This window comes from Acanthochromis polyacanthus, chromosome 2 (genome assembly GCF_021347895.1).
Source record: "Acanthochromis polyacanthus isolate Apoly-LR-REF ecotype Palm Island chromosome 2, KAUST_Apoly_ChrSc, whole genome shotgun sequence".
In the NCBI taxonomy this organism is placed as follows: domain Eukaryota; kingdom Metazoa; phylum Chordata; class Actinopteri; family Pomacentridae; genus Acanthochromis; species Acanthochromis polyacanthus.
In genome coordinates this window covers 8352589-8379038 of record NC_067114.1, presented here as the reverse complement: position 1 = coordinate 8379038, position 26450 = coordinate 8352589, and the positions used below count along the sequence as shown (strand labels likewise).

Here is a 26450-nt window from a genome sequence, read left to right as displayed (position 1 = left end):
CATTTGAACAGTTTTGGACTTCATAAAATTACCATTGATCTCCTTTCTTTTCTTAACATTCAGGTGGAGGTTTTTGTTCTGGCACCATAGATAGGTCCCTCACCGTCTTCTAAAAGCGTAGGTCACTGCAGTGTCATTCACTATGCCGTTAATATGACATTTGGCTACACTGTCATATGTGAGCAGATAGTAGATTAATAAACTAAAGGAACAACCTTGTGGTGTTATTATATTCATAATGATGGTAGATGAATAATTGGTATCTACATTCACAGTCTGTCAAAAGGTCATAGAACCATTTACACATGGACCAGAGTTTCCGAGCTTTAAGACCAATTAAAATAATACACACTACTAAAGGCAGAACTGTATTCAACACAGACGACAACTTATAAAAGAGTTTTTATACACAGCTAATACTGAAACTAATGTTTAAAGACTGAAATAGGAACTTTATGATGAATAAATGTGTTTTTTCTCAGGTCAAACCCTTACATAAAGCTTTTTAATTATGCAAGACTATACAATATATATAAAGTCTTTTGAAGATAGAACAAAGTGAATAAAAATTAGACTAAAAATGTCTACAGTTGTCTTTAACTAAAAGGGATGAACAATATGAGAGTTGAGGTTCACCAAATGTGACTAACCTCAGATGGATATTCTTCAAAGGACAAAAGATTAAATGTAATTACTGCCATAGTGAACGCAGTGTATAACAGAACAGCAGTGTATAAATGCTCTGCGTGAATTCAGGGGATGTTGCGTTTGTGTGGCTCACTGCCTCAGTCTGACCTGTTTATTATGCAGTCAGAATTCAGAGAGAGAGGGAGGAACTTCTTTCTTCTCCAGGATCATTCATGATGGATGGCTTTCATGTTCAGGCCACATTGACGAACTGAGACTTCTGTGGAGTCACAGTGACAGAGGGTGACTGTCAACGTTACATACTGTATGCACAAGTACACCCTCAGAGGACATTAACACAGTGCTGACCTCTCTGTATTGGTTGCATTGTGAATCAGGATCTCTGAGCTATTGTGTTCAGACGTTAATCGACAATTCTCAACTGAATTTAGATCCAAAATTTAACTCAATGAAGCAAATTTCTGTAGTTGCTGCCTTTGCCACTGAATTTTGTAATAGTTTACTGCTTACCATTAGACAATCCCATTCAACAAATATTAAAAGATGGAACTTTTTAAATTGATAAATTGATGCTTTTTGGTTAAAAATTGGACAAGATAAGACTAATCGTCTGTTAATCCCAAATAAAATAGTTTTGCTAGTTATTTCTCAGAAAATAAAATTACACAGCATGAAAATAAATGACATGCATAGTAAGAAAGCAATACCATATAAGTAGAATACATTAGTGGAAATGAAAAGAAGAATGCTAAAATAATATTATAATAAAGTTATATCACATATAATAATGAAATATTGCACATGAAAAGAATTTTTTACAAAACTATTCAATTATTTGCCTTTTTACTAAGTGTTTGATGTGAAATCAATACTATGCTTACGTCTTATTAGTATAGTATTAAATATGAAACTGTAGCCAGAACATGGTTAGCTGAGTTTAGCAGACTGGAAAAAAGGGGCAAAACTGCTGGTGCACCACTGTCCAAAGGTAATTAAATCAACCTGGCATGTTCTATCACTTTACCATGTGTTGTTTAATCTGTAAAAAAGTCCATCAACAAGCTGTGGTTGTAAAGGGGGGCAAGAGATGGATTATTTCTGGGCTGTGGGCAACTTCCTGATAAGCTGCTTTCTTCTGTTTTCAGTTTTGATGCTAAGCTACCTGGATGCTGGATCACATATAACGTACATACATGAGAGTGGTACCAATCATCTCATGTTGCAAAATGTCTCCATTTTTCGATACATTTACACGTTTAGCTGGTGTCGTTATGCTTGAGTTCCATTCAATTTAGCCAGTGACTCATGCTTAAATACCACTCTGAAAAGCAGTGTTTCACCTTCTCTCAAAAGCTTCCAGTCTGTGCAGAAGTACACTATTACATCACTGCAGCACGGTGAGAGGTCAAACCACTGGAGATCAGCTGGTGTTCCGGTGCTCTTTAATTGCTTTTATTCTGAAACACTTGGAAACACTCCAGATTAGGATTTTTCTTTTTCTTGGTTTGTACCTGTTCTTGTCTCCTTTGGTCTGTTTGCTAGTCAACTGACTGCCCACAGGCCATGTCCAGCCTGTGACGAAGCTGCAAACGCCTGCTGCCTTCAACCAGGTGTTTGCCGGGATCCGATTCTGAAAAGCGGGTGGAGAAAATGAATCAATGATTGAATGAAGTGGCATTTGATCAGCGTGCCTGATGCAATAAAAGAAAACTCTTTTTGAAATGCAATACGGTTTCAATCGTTTGTTAGCTTGTGATGCCACCTGGTTCCTGTCATAATTTAATGCATCCATCATCTGAACAGCAGGCTAAATTCGCCCAGAAAAAGAAATCTCACCTTGCAGGCAGGCTTACATGAAAAGTGAAATTGTGACTAAGGACGGCAAAACATAACACGAACTCTCTCCTTGTCTCTTTGTAACATCACCCTCTTTCAAACCTTTGCCACTCTGTCCAAACTCTCCAACACATAAACAACCTCACCGGTGTCCCCCATAACCCACCCTCCAGGACCCTGGGGCCCAATAAGCAGCCATCTGCAGACAACCTCTTCCAACACGCTCCAGCAAACATAGGCAGAGTGTGCTTGAATGTGTGTGTGTTTGAGACAGAAAGGGGAGGTGGAGACAGTTCAAGGGCACGAGTACTCCATCAAGCTCGAGTCCAGGGAATATCCACCAGCCTCCCCTCCCTCTGCGTGCACGCGGCGAGCACTGAAACCCATCCTGAGTGCGCACCCCTCCTCCATCCCCAAACGCACACACCTACAGTACAGTGCACCTATTACCGCACACCAGCTCCACACTCCTCAGTTTTGATTCTGACCCTCCGTTGCTGGCAGCAGCCTCGGCGTGGCAGACCCAGCCTTCTTGCCCGTGGCCCTGGCTGACTCCCAGCTCTGGCGTGGGTGGTTGGGTGGGGTGGCGAGGGGATTTGGGGGCACTGAAGCTGTCCTCTGGTGCTCCTGCAGCCCTGCCTGCTCATCCATCCTAGCCTGCCAGCCCACAGATCGATAGCTCTGCTCTCTTAATCAGGTCTCTGGTGACTGTGGGCGGACGAGTGTGTGCATGTGTGTGTGGACAGGAGGTTGTATCGGCTGGGGGTTGCACTTGTATTTCTTTCCATCTTCACTTCTCTGGCTGTTCATCATGACTGTTTATCTCAACTGTATTTTAGTGCCTCCTTCTCTCGTCCCCCTTCTTCTTTATCACCAAATCCATTGCATATCACTTACTCAAAACCGCATGCTGACTTTTTTTTTGTGCACGCATCTCCATTTCTTTAATCTTTCTTTCTCCAGCCAGCTCTTGTTAAGGCTCCAATCTTTCTGACAGTCCTGCTTTATATTTTCTCTCCTGTCTGCGATTTTTCTTTCATCTCTTCACATGCTCTCTGTCTATTCTGGCAGCATGCCATGGCTCATTCAAAAGGACTCTCACAGTCAAGTCGGTCCCGGCGCCGCTGCAATCTGTTGTGACTTGTGCTGAAGACAGAAGAGGCAAAGTATTGGAGGAATGGAGATGAGAAAGGATGAGAGGTGAGAAGAGCGAGCGGAGTGAGAAGGTTAGTCAGATGGAGTGCGGGGCATCCAGCTGTGGTGTTGTGCCTTGCTAGAGAATCCGCCTTCAGGCTCTCATCACACCTGTGTAACCACAGCTGCACAGACACACACATGCAGAGAGAAAACGAATGGAGCAACACTGCTTTGTGAAAAAAACAGCAAACAAATACTATTCTAACACATTTTTTAATTTAAATTTTAAAACAGCATTTTACTTTTCAGATAATCCATGTCATCAGTGTGTGCCAAGAAGCTAATATAGCCGAGTAGTGTTTCCAAAGATCATCACTCTCCTGTTCTGCCTCCACATTGTCTTTGATTTAGCTTCGTGCTGGTGTAATTAGCCATAGTCCTTAATTGTGTTCACACTTTCACAATTCAAAATGTCACTGTGTATTCTCCGATCATATCAGGTTCACCAATAAAACATGTGAATATGCCAGTAGGAGTGCTTCAGGCAATCTTGACCAAAAGCTGCAGCTGTGTTTGAGCATGTTTATCAGAAAATCAGAACACAAATCAGCAGCTAAATCTAGCTGTTGCTGTCTCATAAAGGCAGATTGAACACTTCAGAAATAAAGAATATTGACTCTGAAGGAACTATACTGACAGTCAACAGAAACTTTGAGGTAGAAATGTAGGCAGAATTCTACTTGTAGGGGGGTTGTAACTATTCATTGTGGATTTACTGATGATCTAGTGCCCTGGCAGTTGAGATAATGATAAGTTGTCATTTTGTCATGATTCACTGCACATGGGTTGGTCACTTTGCAAAAGTGAACCAAATACACACCAAGCAATACTCAGTGAGTATCTGCACAATTTGAGAATGGGTTTTGAAGGCCTATATAAAGGCCCAAAAAAGGCCACCATTGTTAGTCCAGTGAACAGCATCATGCCACGTCTATCACATGAACAACGTCTCCGGGCACTGGGTATGGTGGAGGCCGGTTTGAGCTACAGTGATGTAGCCAGGCGTATGGGCTGTTCCCAACCCACAATCAGAAGCCTGGTCCAAAGCATGCGCCGACGGATTGCTGCCTGCATCGAAGCAAATGGAGGCCATACTCGGTATTGACTGTTGTGACTTTGTGTTTGGCAGGTGCGCTTTTCTTTTGTGAAATTCTTTATTTTGAAATCATTCCTGAAACTTTAGATTTTTGTTTTTGTATGCCAATATGCTAAACACATGATTCATATGAAAAAAATGAAGTTTCGGGCTTCAAAATAAAAATTATGTTGAAAAATATGGTCTCAAATTTTCTATTGACTGTCAGTGTAGATCACATTTCATCCCAGTCTATTATTACATATTAACAGTATATCATATTAATCCTTTGCAATTAGAACATGAGATCATCAGTGCTACAGTCAAAAATGAACAAACCATGAAATTTCAGCACTCATTTCTATGTTTTCCAAGAGCTGCCTCACAAACTTTTCTAATTCATTTGCATTTCTTTTGCAGACGTGAACAGCTCAACTCCCTTCGATTCCATTTTGGGAATAACAATAGTGTTATTTGAGAACACACTCACAAAACTGGAGTTTTTCGTGGGTTTACTGCATACACTAAACCGGTTAAGAATGCATAGAGTTTGTAAATTCACATTCTACAGCACAGCCATTGGCAATGTTTGAAAACTTCTTTCGTATTGCTTGTCTGTTACATTAATTCTGGTTAATGAATTGTTACTCACCGTTTCCAACGCCACTTCAGCTAGTTTGGAGGTTTTTTTTGATAAATTAACTGGCAAACCATTTGGCAACACATTTTGTGTCCTTACATATCAGCCCGATCTCACGAGGATTCGTGAAACTGTCACGTAAATTTTTGTTTCGGTTTCGTGCGCACCAACACGATTTCGTCATGTTTTTCGTGCCGCTCACCACGAAATGCACACCAATGTATTTTAAACGGCGGACTTTTCGTGCCACTCAGAACGTATTTCAAAAGAATGGCTATATTATATTTTTAATGTAAAACCGTGGCGAATCCAACGCTATATTTTGCATGACATCGTCCCTAAACATAACCCTAACCATAATCCTAACCATAACCTAACCATAAGCCGGTGCTACACTTACCAATTTGCATAGGAATTTCAAGAATGTCCGGCGGCCGGCGGCCACAAACGCGATCACACAAGCAGTATACGCCGATGGACAGCTTAGATCGTCATGAATCCGCCGGTATAAACCACTTTCAGATGTGATTACCACAGCGAAAAACATTTCGTGGTGAGCGGCACGAAAAACATGACGAAATCGTGTTGGTGCGCACGAAACCGAAACTAAAACTTACGTGACAGTTTCACGAATCCCCGTGAGACCGGGTTGTACATATCAAAGTTATGACTTCCAGAACTGTCTTACATAAAAGCAGAGTAAGTATGGCTCGGATAATTGTTACTCAATGTAATAAAAATACCTTTTCAGCAGTGTTTGCAGTATGATTAACATACCTCAGAGATTAGAGAACTTTCCATAAGGTGTTTTTCCTCTATTTACCATTCTTGCTGTATACTTCTCATAATGTTTATCTGACCAGAAAGGGATAACCAGGCAGTGGTGTCCACCGGCAGTTCTTTAACCGGCAATCTGTATGTTGTCATACACATCAAAGTTGTCCAGTCATGGAAAGAAGTGTCGCAGGAGGTCCTTCTTGTTGACCTTGCCCATCTGATTCCTCGGCATCTCCTCCACCAGCACCAGGCCTGTAGGAATGGTGTAGGGCGCCATGTGCTCCCTGCAATAAACATTCATGTTAATACGCTGACGACAGTTTAGACAGGAGAAACGCATGCACAAGGACACACATAGCACCGACAAATTCCCCAACGTGGATGGGAAACATGCACACGCGCACATATGCAACAACAAGGGGGGGAAAAAAAAGGAAACAAAAACAGAAAACAATTGCAAAACAAAAGCTAGCCCTGTGGCAGAGTAGTCGAGATAAGGAAAGAAATGTCCTTCATACAGTCTGCAGCTCTCCTCCCTAATATCCCCAGTTCGCCTTCCAGACACAGACAATTCCCTTTGTACAAAACAATATAATCACTGTGAGATGAAATAAAAAAAACAAAAAAAACAAATAATAAAAGGAAAAACAGAAGGCTGGGATAATTAAAAGTGTTTTATTTTTCCGTTTTGAGTGCTTGGTTGTTACGTCAAGTCTCGAAGCCTGGAGCTTTTTTATTATCTTCTAACCTAGTTTGTTTGTTTGTTTGTTTGTGCGTATGTGTGCGCGTGCGTGTTCCTGTGTGCATTCCTGTTGTGCGAGTGAACATAATGACTCATACGGTTGCCATCAAACACTCCTTTCAGCAGATGTCTCCGTCTCTCTGACTCAGTGAGTAAAGTGTGAGCGAGTATGTGTGCATACATACGCTGCTCTGTAATGGGGCTCGCTCGTGTCACCATTTTCTCTGGGGCAGCGTGTTGGCGTGTGCGTGAACATGTGTGTCGGGGCACAGAGGGTGTGACAGAGATTCAGACTGACAGCTGAAGCCAGGGCACTGAAGAGTGAGCATCCATCTACTTGTTTATGTCTCATTTTATCTCCTTTTTGCTCCCCTACTCCCCGGCCTCAGCAACGGACTGTCTGCCGCACTACCTGTCCGGTGGCGGCACCCCTGGCTGCAAACATTGGTTGTGCGTTTGTTTACAGGTTTTGTGCGTGTTTGTGTGTGCATGTGTGTGTTAACCTGGGCTACAGGCTGCAGTAGTAAAAGACCACACTGGACCAGCAGCAGTAGGATCTAACATCCGTACACCATATAGAGCCCACATCCTGGACACACACAAACACACAAAGTTGTACTAATACAAAAAGTTGCACACACACACACACACACACACAAGCTGCACTCACACAGAATTCAGAGATGTGAACAAATGACACCAGTGGGTTGTACAAAAGATGGTGAGGAGGAACAAAACAGATTTTGGGAAAGTGGAGAAAAGGGTGGAAAAACGAGTGAAATTTATGAAAATTGAAGGTGGAAGAAGAAGAGGAATGTTTATGTCTTTGCACTGTGGAGGGCTGCATGTCACCGGTAGCAGTCTGCAGCAGACAAACGCAGACATTTAGAAAAGGAGGTGGGGAAAAAAAAACAGACAATGTGAGCTCATAGGACAAAGCCCCCCATAACAATCATTTGCTTGCTTCTTCCACATCTTCCTCTTTTTCATCTCCCATCTTTCCTCCCGCTCCCCTCATTAGTCCATCTCTGGCCTCTCTTTCTCTCACATCCTCTTCTATTGATCTAAGGACTTCAGGGCCACTCACTGGGGATGTGTGCTGAACTGCTCAGAGAGCTGCAGAGTCTGAATCAGGAGCCTCCATTTGGTTTCTACAGGACTGACGAAGAGCTGCGGAGAATGTCTTCTTGAATCAGCGTAATAAGACTTAACCAACACACTCTCAGCACTCCTTTGCTACAATGGAATATGGTGCTCTTGTGTGTGTGTTTTTGGTGAATTCAGGATGATGGATTGGTTTTAACTTATGCAGGTCACAGTCTCCACTGGTGGTGCCGGTTTGGAGTCCACCTGCGGTCGCAAAGCACTTTTAAAGGTGGCAGGTGATCCAGTGGTTAGTGGTGTTACCCTTCCTGGTTGTTGAGTCTAAAAATAACACTATGCTTAAATAAAAGACTGTGTGTTTCAATTATTTACCAGGAAACACCAGATTAGAACAACATATCCATGAGTTTTAGGCTTTATTACAGTATGACAATGAATTTTATAACCTTGAAAACTTACCGGAGAGACTACTATTTCATTCTCAACGTTGATAAACAATATAACGCATCGATTTCACAATAAAAGCAGTAAAAACGTGAGATGTCTATGCTTTCTGTGACCTATTTGTATTTATTACTCTACATCCACATCATGTGATTCACAAGTTTCGTGTCACATTACTCGCAAGTTTCTACTTCTTTTAAATATAAAAACAGCAATAAGGTCAGCAAAATAAGCCAACACAGAACTGAAGTTCAGCCTTTGTGTAGCACCATTATTTGCTTCACATTATCTTTACACATTTTTACATTGCCGTTTGTTTCATTCTCAGTTTGTGTTTTATGCTACTGTTCTCTGTCTTTTTCAGTTGCTGTTTGCTATTGTCCAAATGACTTGATTAAGTTTAAGTTTATGGAAAGATTATGGTTTCAACTACAAAACTCGGTTTGTTTTATTGACTGGTGATAAATTCCGCCACGAGAATAGCTACTAAAACACACAAGTATCTCACCATTTTACATCCTTTCCTGTAAAATTAATGTCTTGCGCTGTGCACCAATGTAGCGGTTACACATTTTGGTATGAGACTGAGCTGTTGTTCTCCTCCTTTACAAGTACAAATCAAACAGTACAATTACATAAAGAAATAGCTTGTGCTTCTACCAGGAAAATGGACTTGCATGTATTGATTTAGTGAACATAGTGCATTGCTGAATGAAACTCCACTGCTGCAACGTTGAGCAAGGTTACATTTTTGCCAGACAATCTGTTTGCCTAAAGTGAATGAAGGGACGGCATTTTTAAGACTGAAGAATCCAAGCTTATGGTGGTTGAAAAAAGTTTGTTGTGTTTCAAACGGTGTGGTTGCATTAGACAGACACAAACCAATACAAATAATATTTTTTTGATTATTGTTTAAATCACCCAATACTCAAAATTTCTTATTTTTATGAAACCAATTAATTTTAAGATTTTAATGGCTGTTTAGGATTTGTTTATTATTTTGCCAGTGATTGCACTAAAAGAAATTGCACTTGAGAAGTGTACCTAACAGTGATTGTTAGTGCAATATTTCACAATGTATAACTTTTTTCCACCACTGTAAACGTGTGTGTTTGAAAGCATCTTACCTACTTTAGCAGTAGTAGATATCAACCTATCTATCCCTTCAATAATTTCCTTATCTACGTCAGCAATCAATAAAGGTCATTATCTATCTGTGGCACAGGTTTAGCTTCAGTTTCAAAGCTAGCATACACCTGATAACTCACAAACTGAGCTGAAAGTTACAGTACCTTGCCCACGTCTTCAATTCTGGCAAGGTCATCGTCTGTCCCTTCTTCAGCTGCACCACAGCGGTGACTTTCTGGCCCCATGTTGCATCTGGTGCCCCGATCACAGCCACGTCTAAAAGATTATATGACACAAAAACCAGACTTGCTGCTGTTAAAATTCAACCAGTACATTCTTTCATTTTGCTGTGCAGAGCAAGGACAAATACACCTTCTTTCAGCTGTGCCTTTCTTTCGTACAGTGGTTTTAGAAATAAACAGTGACGCTGTGTTTCAAGGTGCTGACTCTTATCTCTAATAAGATGGTGCATACGTGCACAAAAGCTGAACAATGTTGGATGTTTTCTATGCAGTACATTCATTTAAGGGTTTAGTCAAGAGCATTCCAGTGTCAGAAAAACCTCAGCTGAATTGTCTCATTTCACATACTGCGTGCAGAATTAGGTCAAAACAACAAAAAGTTCACCTCCGGCCTCCTACTTACACGCTGAACCTACACAGAACTCTTACCTATAATGTCTGGATGTGCCAGTAAGTGACGCTCCACCTCGAGTGCGCTGATCTTGTAGCCGCCACTCTTGATGATGTCAACACTGTTGCGACCCAGAATCCAATATACGCCATCTTTATAGGCCGCCGTGTCTCCTAAAAGTCATACAAAGACAGAGGAGAGTCATCAAAATGGGGAAAAAAAATCATATCTGTTATGCCTCATCATTTTTTGGTTTAGGAGGAGGTAATATGATGGACGGATTGCTAAAAAAAAGACAGGAATTTGTGTTTATTTTGGGTTTAAAGCAACTCTAGTCTGAATTAACTTATTAGCATTTTCTCCAAATACAGTCTATGCACTTAATTTCTATTACATAAAGCATATTCTGAGCTGTACTTGCCACACAACAACTGCAATTACTGAAATACAAGAACTTTTCAGATTCTGGGGGAAGACAGATCAGTTAAACTAAACACAAAAGCACAGATACAAGGAATGCAGGGTAGGTAAACCTGGCTGAATACAAGGTGTGTGTGTGTGTGTCTGTAAGCATGCATGTGTGTCTGAGGCAGAGAAAGTCAGAGTGCACGGGATGGATGAGTGTTTAAGATCCCCCCGCATCCCCCAGACACACACCCACCACCTGCTCACATACATAGGTGTCTGGGGGGACAGGTGTGGGGGAGGAGGAGTACAGTATATGGGATGAGGGGCGCAGCTGGGCCTGGGGATGACGAGTCGAGGAAATGGGTCAGTATGGATGAGTGGAGAGCGACGGAAGGAGAGAAAAATGGACAGAGGAGGGAAGGACAGGTGGGAAGAGGAAGGCGTCCTTTTGGAGTATTACAGGCACTCCACAGCTGGTACCAAAGGAATGGATGTGTGTGTGTGTGTATGAGACACTGTGTGGAGTTAAGCAGGGTTTTGTTGTTCAAGTTTGGAGGCAGAGAAGTCAGTAACAGAGGACAAGTGTCTGTCCATCTCTATGTGAATTTAAGAGGTTCAGGCATACATATATACATGGTGAGCTCTTAAATTTTAATCCCCTGAAACCCCGATGCAATGTCTGGGTGTTTTTTGCTCTTGTAACGCTTCTCCTCATAATTTCCCAACAATATAAAGTCCTGTACATCTATAGAAACAACACAATCATGGCTAGAAGTAGAGAATTTGAATGTCTTCTGTGCAGTACGACAGTTACATTGACACAAATGTGAAAAAAGCAGAAACTTAAGTTAAATCACCAAAAATGGACAAAAATTGCGACCCTACATACTACGTTTTTACTAGCTATTTTTGCTTTATGCAAACACATCCTGCAGTTCAACCTGGTTCACCTGAAAAGTTCCAGAATTTTTGTCATGCAAGTTTTGGTCCCAGCTGAGTCACCAATAGCTTCCTGGTTGGATCCATGAAACAGATTTTTATTTATTTATTTTATTTTTTTGCAAAATCCGAATAGTGCAAATGATTTATCTTTACTGAAAATCCCAATCAGAGACGGGAGTTGAAAATTAACTTAATGCTGTAGACTCTTTATGCAAGATATCAGATGTTTTCTATGTTAATTGCATGGTCCCTGATTATGGAGTGACAGTGCCAAATGACAAAAATAAATCTATAAAAGAATAATAAAATAAAAGTGGAAATATAAAATAATGTTGCTATTTAAAGCAATATTAATAAAAAAAATGAATCCATAAAAGGCTAATAAAATAGAAAGAATATAAAGAAATGTGCTTTTCCCTTGCTTTTAAAACAACATTATAATGCTATAACGTTGCTTTCAAAGTAAAGGAAAAACACATTTCTTCTTATTTCTTCCTCTTATTTTATTTATTTGTCTTTGTATTTCTACTGTCTTTATATATCTACAGTTGGGACATCCAGGGACGACTGGAATGTTAAATATCTGACAATAATATCTATTTGCAGTTTCTTGCACTAACAAATGTGTCATTCTGAGAATTCTTCAAGATAACATGCCTTTCAAACTCACTGGTGGGTTTCGTGGTTCAGAGTGTTAATAGAAAATATTTAATGTACATAAAAACAGCATTTTTTTTACACTTCTTTTACACGTTTATTGTGACAACCGTTCCATTCTGTGTGCCTGCTTATCTTGTTCGACTAGTTACTTCCCCCTGCAGGTAGTTGGTAGGTGGAGTTGGGAGGCTTGTTTGCTTGAACCTGCAACATCTGGGCTGAGCAGAGAGCAAAGTGCATAAAGGACTGCCATCTGGTCACCTGTCTCTGGTCTCGTCACATCCTCCCCAACCTCTCCTCCTCATTCTGTTTTGTTTCACCATACAGCACACAAAGCACCACTCATCCACACATCACACACACACATCTGACTTCTGCACTACTTCGTAATATTCATGTTGCAGTATTTGAGCCATTTGGTTCGATAAATAGTTTTTTTTGTATCATAATTGTGTTTTGTGGCCTTCTTTTAAATTGATGCTTCATTTACCTGCTACAAAGCACTACAAGGCTGGCAACAAAAAGGGAGGCCACGGACGGAATTATACAAAAATTAATTTACTGAACCACACAACCAAGATTATTTATTATTTTACTACCAGAATTAAAAACGACTGAATCATTTAGACCATGGTGTGGGGAGCTTGGAGCAATTGAAATTAGAATTTGGAAATGAGAAATCATTGATTTTACGCTTGAAAACAAAGTTGTTGGTTGAGAGATTTTGTCACCTTTGGACACAAGCATGCCGACAATTACCTTCATTCCTGCTAAGCTAACTGTTTACTGGTGGTAGCTTCATATTAATGCGAGAACGGCCATCTCAAACAACTTTCCAATAATGCTGAGCTATTCCTTCATTTCTTCTGAGGGGTGGTGCTGCCCTGGGAGGCTTTACACTCCTCAGCATTTCTAAAATCCTGGGCACGGCTCTGGACATTTAAGGTTAAGCTGTTTGCAGACACTACAGCAGGACAGAGCCTCCATCTGAAATATGGAGTCAATAAAAGAAAACAACTCTGCCGCCTTACCTGAAATCAACACGATGCAACACTGTAGGAGAAGAATTACGTTTTGTTGGTGGTCTGTTTTTACCGCCATCTTCTGTCTGTCCTCTATTCCATCATTTAATCTCATTAGTTCTCCACTCTTACCCAGTATCCTTCTATCCATCTTACTAATATGTTCACTTTGTCCCGCTTTTTCTGTTCTAGCAAATGCCAGACACAAAAACAACACTGTTTCCTGACTCTTCACTCCCATCCTTACCCTTCATTTTTATCTCACTACCTTCCAAACACCTCTCATCACATCTCCTTTTTCCTTCTCTCCACCTATCTTCCTGTCTCCTCTTCCCCCTCTTTCCTCTCCACCTCAGCATCAATAGAGGGCCCATCTGTTCCCATACATCATGCACTTCATTTCAGTTTATTAGCTGGGATAAATCATAAATATTTCATTATACATCACGGGCGGCTGTCGCCTGCACACCGACAATTTATCACCACTGCCCTCTCTGCCGGCTTGCCATGGCGGCTATAAGCTTTCCAGTCTATTAAACAAGATTGATACAGTGTGTAAATTTAGATATTGGGAATTTCTTCACAGACCACTGCTCCGCACTGATAGGCCAGGGTAACAGGGGAGGAGAGAGAAGATGGAGGGAGAGGGGGGGAGAACAGAGGGGGGAGTCGAGGAGCTTGGCTGGGTGTTAACACCACCACTATCAGAGTAGTTACAGTTTCCCCTCTTCGCCTCCTCTTTCGGATGAAGGGTAAAAGGGGGGAAAAGTGCAGGAATAATTTGGTTACAGCTATGTAGCTCTCTCATCTTATGCAAATAGATTCGGAGAAAAGAGCAGTTTACATGCACACTGATAAGCTGTTAGTGCGTCCTGTGTGTGTATGCACGAGCTGAAACATAAAAATACCATAAAATCTGTCCATCTGCCTGCAAATGTTTAAGCGCAAAGAAAGGAAGCAGCATTAATGAAGCAATCGTTGACAAAAGGGTTGAAAAGAAACACTCAGACAACATAGTTGAATTGAGTTTAAAGTACTTTTACAGGACTCTTTGACCTTGTCTCTTTGAGGAGAAGGAAATAACGAGGGATAGAACAGCATGTTTGGAGAGACGCACAAGTGGGAATAGCGATTGGAGAACACAGACTGATAAAAGAGGAAAGAAGGGCGGCAGAGAGATTGTTGGGAACTGTGTTACTAGGACGTACACACACATTTGTACACACGCACACACACACACACATACTGTACGCACTCACACACAACACATACATACACACACACAATCACTACTTCAGGCATCAGAGACTCTCTGCCATTATGTGTTATGGCGTCTGAGGCAGATATGGCCGAATGGCTTTCTTAATTAAAACGATAAGAAGCCTAATTGCACTGGGCTTTCATCTCATTCTGAGGCATTAAAGAAAGTGAAGGCACATAGTGTGGAAAAAAAAGAAATAAAAACAGATCAAGAATTTAACTGAGGATGGAGGGCAGAGAAAACTTCTGTGATGTCTTTCAGAAAAGAAGAAAATGACATTCGTTGGCTACAGTGCAACAGTAGCATGAAAATCAATAATAAACTAATTTAAACCATTGAATATATTTTTCTAAAAACAGCATTGTACAGAAAAGGGTGTTATCAGCAGCTCTAGTATTTCTATCGACAAAAAAGAATGACCAGCATTCGTGCTGTCATGTTTTTTGAAAATAAAAGTTTTGCATTAGTGGCATTCTCCACAGATTCCACAGTAAACCAGGCAAAACGTATTGAATAAAATGAAAGGAACAAAAAGACGAGAAATATGAATGCCTGCAATGACAGGGAATCTCTCAGTTGTGTGAACTCAACTTAGAAGATGTAAAGTAATACATTTTTCAATAAAATCAAATTAAGTGTATCTGTATAGCATTTCCTGAAATAACTGAAGCTGATCAAAGAGCAGTACACACTGTAAGACAGACAGCCAAAAAGATGTGTTGTAAAAAAAAATAAATAAATCTAAACTTTAAGATCAATTTGTAAAAAAACAGATTAAAAAATCGAGACCTCAAAGCAAAAAAAAAAAAAGATTGAAAACAATAAAATGTTAATAGAACAGGAAGAACATTTCTGAAGCGACGGAGCTGCTACCAAAAAGACACAATCTCCCTCATACACAAACCTCGACTTTAGAACAGTTAAAAGCAGTTATTCTGAAGATGATTATCCCACACAGCATAAAATGACCAAATAATCCCTTAAGGTAGCTGGAAGGTGACAGATATCTAAGCCCATTTCTAAGGCACACATACATAAACCTCGTACTAATGTATGTCAATATATCTAACAGAATTTTGAACATCTAAAGTCTATTTAATATTTAGTTGGAGGGCTACATGCAATATGATCAGGTTGGAGCCTAATTTTTGCCCAGACAACACAGGTAAGATCCTCCTGGCTGCACCAGGCTGTTGGCTCTTTATCCATCAAATAAAATGTTTGCTCTCTCCCTGAGCACCCACTCGACAAACACTCAGAGCTGGCGGGGAAGCAGAACAAGGGCTCCACACTGATGGTACCGTTTTTTTATTATCTCAGAAAATATGAAGCATAATTTGACAAGATTCAAAAGTAGCTATGGGGTATTTTTAAAGCTTCTCCAAACCATTAATTTCTGTCATTAATGCATCTGTGCCTTGGCTGAAATGGAAATGTGTGCAGGCTTCAGTCCACAAGTAGTCAAAGTTGCATGCAGGCACACAGTGAGAGTCTGGACATGTTGCTTTTCTTAGACTAAAAGCGTGTGAGAGAAAAGGGCAGAGTGTGACATATGACAAAGGCCAACATCACAAAAACAGTCCAGCCTGCTGGCACCAGCGTCACTGATGGAGGTGTCGGGGAAGGAGAGAGGCGACTACAAAAATCCACAAAAACAAGTTTGTGAGGAGGTGATGGAAGTCGTCTATTAGATCGCCACGACCTTCCAAAAAGAAAACACATTTCTGCTGTTATGGGAAGCGAAGTTAGTGTTCGGTGTCGTTCGTGTGTGACCTTGATCTAAGTACCATGAACACACCGTGCTCAACCCTGGAGATGTGGCTGGCATTTAGCTTCCTGGGAAGTGCACAGTTTATGTTCATTCATTTTAAATCTCATTCTGGCTGGTACTTAATGCATGCTACACTCAGACTGCAACATAAATATTCATAAATACTGGCTAACACATAAAAAATCCAAACACATATTGCCACACGTGCTCTGAAACTAACTTGTCCAAATCTCTCATTACTCTCATGGGGACAAAAGGTATCTATGTAACCATCCATCCATCCACTCTCTATACACCGCTTTATCCTCACTTGGGTCGCAGGGGGGCTGGAGTCTATCCCAGCTGACTCGGGCGAAGGCAGGGGACATCCTGGACAGGTCGCCAGTCTGTCGCAGGGCTACATATACAGACAAACACTCTCACATTCACACCTACGGGCAATAAAGAGTAACCAATTAACCTCAGCATATTTTTGCACTGTGAGAGGAAGCCGGAGTGCCCGGAGAAAACCCACGCATGCACAGGGAGAACATGCAAACTCCATGCAGAAAGATCCCAAGCCCAGGCCAGGATTTGAACCGGGGATCTTCTTGCTGCAAGGCGAAAGTGCTAACCACTACCCACTGTGCAGCCCCATCTACATAACCATCAAATGTTAATATCTAAACCAATCAGTCACCAGTTGGGTCAATATATAATTCTGGGACTTTTTGGAACATAGTTGACAAATATCATATTTGATATTTTTGCCGTTTTCAGGCCTAAAATCAACATGGCCACCATAACCAAACACCACATGGCATTTTTACAGAAAGATTCTTCTAAATATTATATATACAACTGAGTAAAATTAAAATTGAAAGTTATTTATAAGGATATTGTAGTAAACCCGTTGACATGCCATAAATCCACACTTGACTCACACACTACTTTATATTAAATAACTCAGAAAGCCTTGGAGTCTTGCCTGTCTTTTCTTCAGGAGGAAATGACATCATGTGGAGCAGGTCATGTGATCTGGAATTAACACACTTCCTTGAGAGGTGTTTTGGTAATGGCTAACTTAGTTTAAAGTGATTTCCTTGAAACAGATAAAATTTGTTATTTTCCATTTAAAATTTGATATATTGTCAAAAAATAAATATCTGTCATGATTATCTCAACTTAATTAAAAGAACAAAATCAAAATAATTTTTGAAAATACTTATTATATTATTGTTTAGCTAACTAGAAGGTGGTTGTTATTAATTTTTATTATTTCCTTGACATTTTAGTGACATCCAGTCATTTTTTAATAATAAGTGATTTGATTGCTTCCATAGTAAATAATTATGGAATTTGTAAAGACATGATTATAATGAAGATTAAAAAAACCTTAGTTTTTTTTTTAACTTTTAATAAAAACGTATGCAAGGTATAGCCCATGGACTTCAAAAGTCCCTCAATTATATATTGACCCAGTTACTTGGAAATCAGGGTTTAATCTCATCATAACTAAACAAAGCAAATGTGTCATTTCCTTACATTAAATACTAAACATCATTTGCAGACTTTCAGAATGCATACAGTTCTATCAAATGCTAATGAAATCAAACTGTCCTTACAGCATTTTAGGATTTACAAGTCTGACTGTAAAAATATGGCCTTTTAAGCCACATTACTATCAAAGTGTTGCCACTATAGAAGTTGAGATTATTTTACATACATAACATTACTTACAGTGTTTTAAAGGTTTTAAAGGCCTAAGTTAGCTATCCTTCCCAAACCAGGCTAAACCTCTAAGAGCACACACACATAAAAAAGAAATCTTAAGAATAGAGTGATTTATACTCCAACTAAGCTGTGTCTATTAACTTGTAATTTAAGTGTTGTAAAATGGGTCTAATGTTTAAGGTGATCCAAATCCATAAATTCAAAGTCACTTTGCTGCTCTCAAAGCGTGAAGTTCAACATTTTCTAAACGTGACATCTGCACGTCTTCAGCTGGCCTCTCTTTGACCTGCTGCTGCTGTCTTCACTACTGATAATCTCCATCCAGTCAGGCTGCTGTGTAGATGATCGCTGCAGTTTCATTTTTAAATAAGTGCTCTAAAGTTACAGCGTAGTCCTCGGAACACACCTCAGCATGTCGACACAAACTTTTCAAAACCCATCGAATAATTTCAGAAATTACCTAACTCATAAGTGCTTTTCCTTCTGAAAAAGTTGATACTTTAGAGATGCTTTTTGACAGACATGTAGTGTTTATACGGGCCTCCATACAAGCATCACTGAAGTGGTGAACGTGAGCCCGATGAGGAGGCGCTCCTCCTCTGCAAGAAGGTACAAGTGGAGTCACGGTCTTTCATCCCATTCAGCACAACCCAAACTCTCACAGTGTGGGTTAAAACTGAGCGTCCTCCATCACTGTGTAGAGGAGAACCTTATCTGCACAAAGATGAGAGGGGTCTAAATGTGAGTCATGCCTCTTCTCAGAGTGACTGTAAACACTTAGCATATATGAATATTAATGTTCCACATTAAAGCGCCTATGCCGAGATGGAAGTGTTAATGAGGATAAATAACAGACAGCCGAGCACTGAAATCTCAGCTCTGACATTATTTATCATCCTTAACTTTTGTCACAGCTCCTTTTTTAGTAATTAATATCGTACAAGAAAGCTCTTTGCACTTGGATGAGTGATCTAATTTGTTTAATATAATGCAATTAAAGGAGCTTGAATTGCTTTATGTTAATGTTACTGATTATATTCCTTGCTAGGTTGCCTTTCCCACAGCAGATAACAGGCTGAACTTGAGGATTGATGTCTGTCTCAGATCTGCCATGTTCATCAAGGAAACTATTTAACTGCTGTTTACATGCACCTAGTCTGCACTGAATCACACAAATCTGATCTCAACCGTGACACGTCGACTCCAGGAAACAGACGGCGATTATAATGCCTGAACACTGGCAATCCAGATTTCAAAACTTTGATTAGTTGTGGTGCTTTTGAAATCAGAGCACCTCTTTTCTCTTCGTTTTTGACCAAAACAGACGAATAAATGACAGAACAAAGCAATCAAAGAAGGAGTGGTAACTGACTTTTCAATGTTTTGTGCAGGGAAATTGACAGAAAAATAAATACCAGCTGCTACAACAGTTTGCCAAAAAGTCCTGGAGGTTAGTGGCTCACGTGAAGCGGTGTTTAACCAGATTTACATGTAACTGGTGTTAATAAAACATGGATCACCGTGTGCTGACATCTCGGCTGTAAATGTTACAGGGATAGCCATTTTGATCAGGGTGCTGGGGGGGTTGTTGGGTGTTGAATGAATCCCACAGGGAGCTCTGACATTGGAGTTAGGAGGACACACTGTGACTTGGGGTGAAATATGACATTGGGAACACAGAGAGGGATGGAGGCAGGGGAGAGGAGAGCACAGCTGGGAGCCAAAGAACGATGCACAAATGACTAGTGATGGCTCTGCAGGATATGAGCCACACTCGTGTCTGTCTGTCTGTCTGCTGAAAATTTACCCTGCAGACCTGGAGCTCACCTATACAGCTGGGGTTACAGCTCCCTTTCTGTCAGATACAAGTCGACACAGATGCACATTCACTCGCTCACAATGTCGATCAAATACGTTTTAACACTCGAGCTGTGTCGAATGAAAGTCTTTGAAAATAGCGTCTGATTCTAAATCATAAACTTCTGCATCAACACACGGCATGTTCACAATATGAGCTGAAAGATGACCAAAAGCAAACCAATTCAACATAGATTTTGCCACATTTATTGCTAATTTTAGCTCTTAGAGGATTCATTTGGCTCACCCTAATAGATTCTGTGGGGATAAGTCATTAATAGTGTGAATTTAACCCTCTTGTTAACAGTTCTGGTCCTCAGCCTGACTCTCTTCCAGTAAATTATATAAGTAATTAAACATCAGATAAGGCAGGACTAATAGTCAGCCCACAAGCACGACTGAGAACAGAAATGCAAAATTTGGAAAGTTCTAAGGCTTAATGAGTCCTTACTAATTTATATATTCATAAATTTCAGAAAACCCTAGAACATCATAATCCATTCTTAGAATTATTTTTTCAAATTTTATTTATTGACTTCTCCATTTATTCACCTATTTACATATTTTAGTCTATTCAACGCACAGCTTACTTAATTTTATCATTTTGTATTCAGTGTTTATAATTTTGACTTCTATTTCTATTTCTTTTAATAACAGATTTTTTCAAATTTTATTTATTCATCAAGCTTATTTTATTTTATTCCATCTGGTGTTTCATTATTTCCTCAGTCCCCATGCTTTAAAGTCCTTTATTGTTATCAAACTGTTTGTACTGTTTTATGGCATTTTATTTCTATGAAAAATGCCATATAAATAAAGTCTGATTGATTCATTCATTCTGGGAGGAGAACTGGATTCTCTGACACCAACTGAATCTAAATCTGTAGTTTAACTTGCAGTTTACGTCTTCCTTTTTCTCACCGTCGCTTGTATTTACGTGTGTTCATCAAATCCAACAACAAAAGCTTTACAGTCCTGTCACCTGGAGCTGAACTCTCATTGTAGCTCTGGACAGCAGACAGACTGTATTTGGTGAGCACAAAAAGAGTTTAAAAAAAAGTGAGAGGAGATCAATGTGCTCCGAGATGTTTGTGAAGATGAGTGGAAAGAGAGAACGCTCAGGTGACAGCTTCCCTATAGAGCTGCCAATCACGTTACACAGCACCTGCTCACACTGGAGAAGACACCTTTGGCCAGCTGCAAACTTATTGATCTAAGCTCTCACATTTCTTCTCCACTTCTTAAACTTTACTTTTCTTTGGCCATCTCTCTCTTGTCTCTTCTTAATATTGACTTTTCAGTTTCTTCATTAGTTTTATCTTCCTCTCAGACCATCTCCAACTCTGTAAGAGCCGAACAGCGCAAAAGCATCTTTTTTAAAAAAAGATTTCATCTGCAAAAGATTGTGAATTATGAATCCTTGAGCTAAGAGAAGAGACGTTTATCTAATTAAATGCAGCAGGTTTCAGGTCTGAATACAGTGATCTGATGTTTACTCAATCCAGTGACTTTTTAGCACAATTTTAAGAGGATTTTAATAAAGTCTAAATCGGAATGCCATGAACTTTGAAGAAAAAGCACAAATATTACAAAACAGTCATACCTGAGTGCTGCTCTTTTTATCATTGTGCTCAAATTTTACTATTACACGACTACAGGTTGAGAATTGCGATGTGTGACCAATATGTTTGTGGAAAATCATGCCGTTTAGAGGCAGAGAGTGTAGTCAAGGTTATCTCCTGTATCCACAGTTCACTATCCATCCATCCATCCTCTATACACCGCTTTATCCTCATTAGGGTCGCAGGGGGTGCTGGAGCCTATCCCAGCTGACTCGGGCGAAGGCAGGGGATACCCTGGACAGGTCGCCAGTCTGTCGCAGGGCTACATATACAGACAAACAAGCACACTCACATTCGCACCTACGGGCAATTTAGAGTCATCAATTAACCTCAGTATATTATTGGACGGTGGGAGGAAGCCGGAGTGCCCGAAGAAAACCCACGCATGCACAGGGAGAACATGCAAACTCCATGCAGAAAGATCCCAGGCCCAAGCCGGGATTTGAACCGGGGATCTTCTTGCTGCAAGGCGAAAGTGCTAACCACTGCTCTACTATCCACAGTTTACCAATGCTGAAAAATGACAAACATGCAGGCTATAAACAGATGGCTTTAGGAAAAAGCTGCACAGTTTGCAATGTTGATTTATATTGAAAAGTAGAAAGATATTTGACTTACACACTTTCATTCATTTCATTCATAACTGACTCGATAATCACCACCAACTGAATGTCTATGCATCAACTAAAATTCCCGTGGAAATGCCTATTAGGTCACGTTTTCTCTTGCAGATTTTGAGGTAATTTAAAAAACTTGTGCAACATTTGAAGGGAAAATTGACGAGCACATCAATGAAAATCAAAGATTAATTAACGATCTGAAACACTGCAGCACTGAATAACATGCATGCTAAAATTCAGTGAGAATACAGGGTAGTATTTAAAAAGTGTAGCTATCAGATGAGTCAGGCGTAATTACAAATGACAGAAAACAACACCCTAACCTACGCCTTTCCACTTCCATTAACAGGTTTCAGCAGATGGATGCCTTTAACTGACGGAAACAAGTTTTGCATTTTTTAAACATGTGGATAGCTGTCCAACAGAAGGGACAAACAAAAATTTCAGTGGGTGGTAGTATCATTGGCAGTTATTTCATCCTACTGATGAGAAAAATCAAGCATATTATAAGGAACCACTCATGGAAAACAATCAAGATTACTGACAGATTTTTTTAAAAATGTAAAATTTCTTGATTTCTCCAAAATTGACCGACCTTTTTGTTTGTGCTTTTTTCTTACAGTGCAACGCAGTAATTAAATATATTCAACCTACAAGGAATGAACCTAGCTCAACATTTCTTTTTCTGCGCATAAACATCAAATACTGTAGATGTTAGATACACAGAGTCAAAAAAGCCATCAGATGTTGTGTGTATCGTCCTCAATTATCATCTTAGTAAGCCGATTACTTGAATTTTATCGTATCCATTTTGTCAACTTACTGTTAGTCTGAAAAAGTGTATCCTAGTCAGCTACCTGAAAAGCAGCAGTCATCTGTCCAAGCTGACCAGACGGTCAAATCCTGGAGGATATAGGACAAGTGACATACAGAAAGTTCCATGTGAAGGTGGCAAGAGAGCAGCTCAGAGTTAGCAAGTCAAAGATGGAGTGTGAGAAAGAGACAGAGCGTTCGAGAAAAAGGCGCGGTGTGAAACAGGGAGCAGGTGTGAGGTCAAAAAGGGTAAGAGTGTGAGAGAGGAGTTAGGAAGCTAAGAAGAGGGTTAAGTGCAAGGAGTTTCCATCTAACACTTCTTCCCCCTCAGACATCCACATCGAGAGGGTTTGTTCAGAAAAGGCTTGAGTGTGTGGACAAGAATAACTTGTGTGTGAGTTTAGTATCCACAGGAGCACCTGTTACTATAAATTAACTGAATGTGTGTCATTGTGTTTATTGAACTGAGACGTGGGATAGTTGCTGGATGACCAAATATTTTTCCAAACATCAATTCACATTGCTATGTTTTTTAAATGGTATTCTCAACAAAGAAAGAATAATTTAACAGTATTAAAGGTCATTTGACTTATCAAATCCAATCCAAAGTAAACTGACAAATAGGTCAGACATTTTTGGAAACACATTTCACTTGACCGTTGACAGATAAGGACACTGACACCATTCTCACATCTATACAATAAATATAAAGCTACAGGCAAGCCGGCAATTAGAGTAGCTTGGCATAATGTCTGGAATCGGGGTGAAAAACACACCTGCCAGCCGCTGATGCTCTTCAATTAACACGCTGTACCTCATTTATTTAATCTACATATGGACTAACACAGAAAAAAAACACATGTAGTGTTTTCTAATGAAGATTTATGTGCTCTCAATACTTCGCTCCAGTTACATCCTGACATCTGTGCTGGAGGCCTGGCAATCCCACTGTGAGGGCAAAATGATCAAAAACAATCAGAAAATGACTCCAAGAGGCAACTCATCTTTTAACAAAGCAAAATTTGAGGTCCTGCTCACTGTTTGCTACATGATTATATAACTAAAAACACCAGCTACTTTCACAGTATTACACATGTTCTTCTTTCTCCTCAAAAGATGGTGCCTACGTTACCCACAATGCAACTCAAAGACAGATTATTCGACTGGAGATTGGGGTGTGTAATACCAGTAGCAGTTAAAGTGGCCTTGAGACTCAAGAGGAGATTAAATGAGAGCTTTTTAACTCCAATTTTGTCTCACTTTCACACTTTTAGTCTGTCGATAAATCTGACGCTTAAATCACATAAAGTCATGCAGTTTATCAGATTTCCTGCAGCTCTGTAGCGACAAGGATTTCCACTTTTTTTTTCATGTATGTATACGTAATCCCAAAGACCTGTAAATGGACTGATGGGCAAAATCAGTTTTTCCAATTCAAAAAACTCCAAAAAAACCAAACAACAGTCTTTTCTGACTCGCGCTTCAATTATCTGGTCAAATAATAAAAGCTGCAACTAGAAAGTGATTCACTTGCTTTTAATTCTTAAGGAAACAAATACTTCCTAACCTTGGATGCCCAAAAACTCCTCCCACTTCACAAGTCTGTAGCAGATACGTGTGTGTTGAAGTTGGCATTAGGGATCTGGGTGGGCAAGGAACATGTTTGCTTCCTACAGAGCAGTCCACAGTGTGTGTGTGTGAGTGAGTTTGTGTGTGAGTGTGTGTGTGGCTTGAGGGACCAGTCTGTGGGGAGCTGATTGCACAGGCTCTCATTATGTGGCCAGTGGCTGTAATGGAGTGTGACAGCAACGTGCTGTGCTCTGGATCTCTGTCCTTCCAGCCTGCAAAGCCAATTAAACACACTCTGCCCTGCTCTCCCATTGCCTCGCCCTGCTTCACTCTCCATCACTCGCTCCTTCCCACCACCACCTCCACCACCGGCAGCTCCCCATCCCTACCTTGTCCGTCCCCACTCGCAGCCTTTACAGCTGACTCTTTCTAACCCCTCCGGCGCCACATCTCCGAGCTCGGTACTTCCAGCTCTTTCCTCACTCTTCTGCTTCTGGCTCTTATTTCCTGTCGTCTACATGACAGGGAGAGAAAGCCTCTGATGACAGCTTCCCTCTGTGCCACCACACACACACACACACACACATTAAAGAGTGAGGGAGGGAGAGGAATAGCGAGGGAGCAATACTTGGTTCCTCAAGACCCAGAGCAGTCACAACCACTTAGGAGGAAAAATGCCCTGCAGCACCAAAAACACACATAGTCCATTTATCACTCCCTCATAGTCCCCCCAAAATGTGCACAGACATACACACATGCTCAATTTGTGAGTGTGTGTGTGTGTGTGTGTGTGTGTGTGTGTGTGTGTGTGTGTGTGTGTGTGTGTGTGTGTGTGTGTGTGTGTGTGTGCTTCCAGCACCAGACTCCTGGTTTTTAAGTGTTTAAAATATCTTGTCCTAAAAGTGCAGTTGGAAACACAGATGAAAAAGTCTTATGACATCTGTCCTCCTACTGTGAATCCCTCTGACAGTACCAATCATGTAGATGCAATTAGTTGCGGAATTCAATCCCTTCTGGGTGTGTGAATGTGTGTGTGCATGCACAGCGCTGAGGGATGAGCAAAGAGAGAGGAAGAGGAGGACGGTGTGTCACCTGTTTTGAACCAGCCATCCTCAGTGAAGGATTCAGCGGTCTCCTGAGGTTTGTTCCAGTACTCTTTAAAGACCGACGGACCTCGAACCAGGAGCTCCCCTTCTTTCCCCTCCAGACCTGGACGTACCTGCAGCCACAACAATGCTTAAATGATCGTCTAGTTACACTTGCACACAGTTTCTGAAGAGAGGTAGGTTATTCTGCTGATATATTTTCTGTCTCTTCATGTATTGTATTTCTATTTTCCATCTACAGCCTGCACATAAATCACCTTATAATTATTAAATCATTGATTACCTGAGTCTCTCTATGAGTTCCCTCTGCTATGGTGGTGTTGGTTGTGTTATTCATGACAATCCGAACCTCCACACCAGGAAGTGGCAACCCCACAGCGCCTGTCAAAATGTAAACACCAAAAAATCCCATGAACACACAAAAAATATAGCGTGTCGAAGTAGGATGGAAAGATTGTTGGTCCTCGTACAGAAGCTGAGCACTTTTAAGGACGGTAATTAATGAAGCAACCATTTGCAATCTTTACTAAAGAATTTCTAACAGAGCGGGAGTCTTCGTCTCCAAGATGGCATTAACCTCCGTCTGCGGGGCATAACTGGTCACTAAATGGCTTGCTGAGCTTGTAAAACACTAAACCAAAAGCCATTCGTCTCAGTCACCACAAGCCAGCTTACTTGGACAGTAATGGGGATTTCTCAGCAAATGTCTGATGCAGCAACATCTGGTAAACTTCAAATAATAGAACTGTCTTTGGACATTTGTCTTGGTTTGCACTTGTTTCATACAGTTTCTGAAAAAAGCAAGGAGCTGACTGTACAATAGAATTAATTCCTCCAGTCTTAGCTACTGCTGAGTGCTTGACAA

General features: G+C 40.5%; 2 protein-coding genes across 5 annotated transcripts in view; both read right to left on the bottom strand.

Annotated features, from left to right (window-relative positions):
• cdh15 (cadherin 15, type 1, M-cadherin (myotubule)) overlaps positions 1–2237 on the bottom strand; it is a 57889-nt gene extending 55652 nt beyond the window's left edge. Inside the window, exon 1 of the mRNA XM_051944265.1 lies at positions 2160–2237. The gene's annotated coding sequence lies outside the window, so the exon portion shown is untranslated. The remainder of the gene's footprint in view (positions 1–2159) is intronic.
• The window catches only part of acsf3 (acyl-CoA synthetase family member 3), a 57209-nt gene that overhangs the window by 11607 nt on the left and 19152 nt on the right, over positions 1–26450 (bottom strand). Inside the window, exons 6-10 of one of the 4 annotated variants that reach the window (XM_022201383.2) lie at positions 25869–25966; positions 25572–25698; positions 10263–10397; positions 9756–9867; positions 5255–6457 (exon numbers count right to left, since the gene is read on the bottom strand). In XM_022201383.2, coding sequence (XP_022057075.2) covers positions 6343–6457; positions 9756–9867; positions 10263–10397; positions 25572–25698; positions 25869–25966 — 587 coding nt within the window. In that variant the 3' untranslated portion in view covers positions 5255–6342. Of the gene's footprint in view, positions 1–5254; positions 6458–9755; positions 9868–10262; positions 10398–25571; positions 25699–25868; positions 25967–26450 lie in introns of those variants that run through there. The other 3 variants (XM_051944270.1, XM_051944267.1, XM_051944276.1) reach the window with 3 other exon arrangements.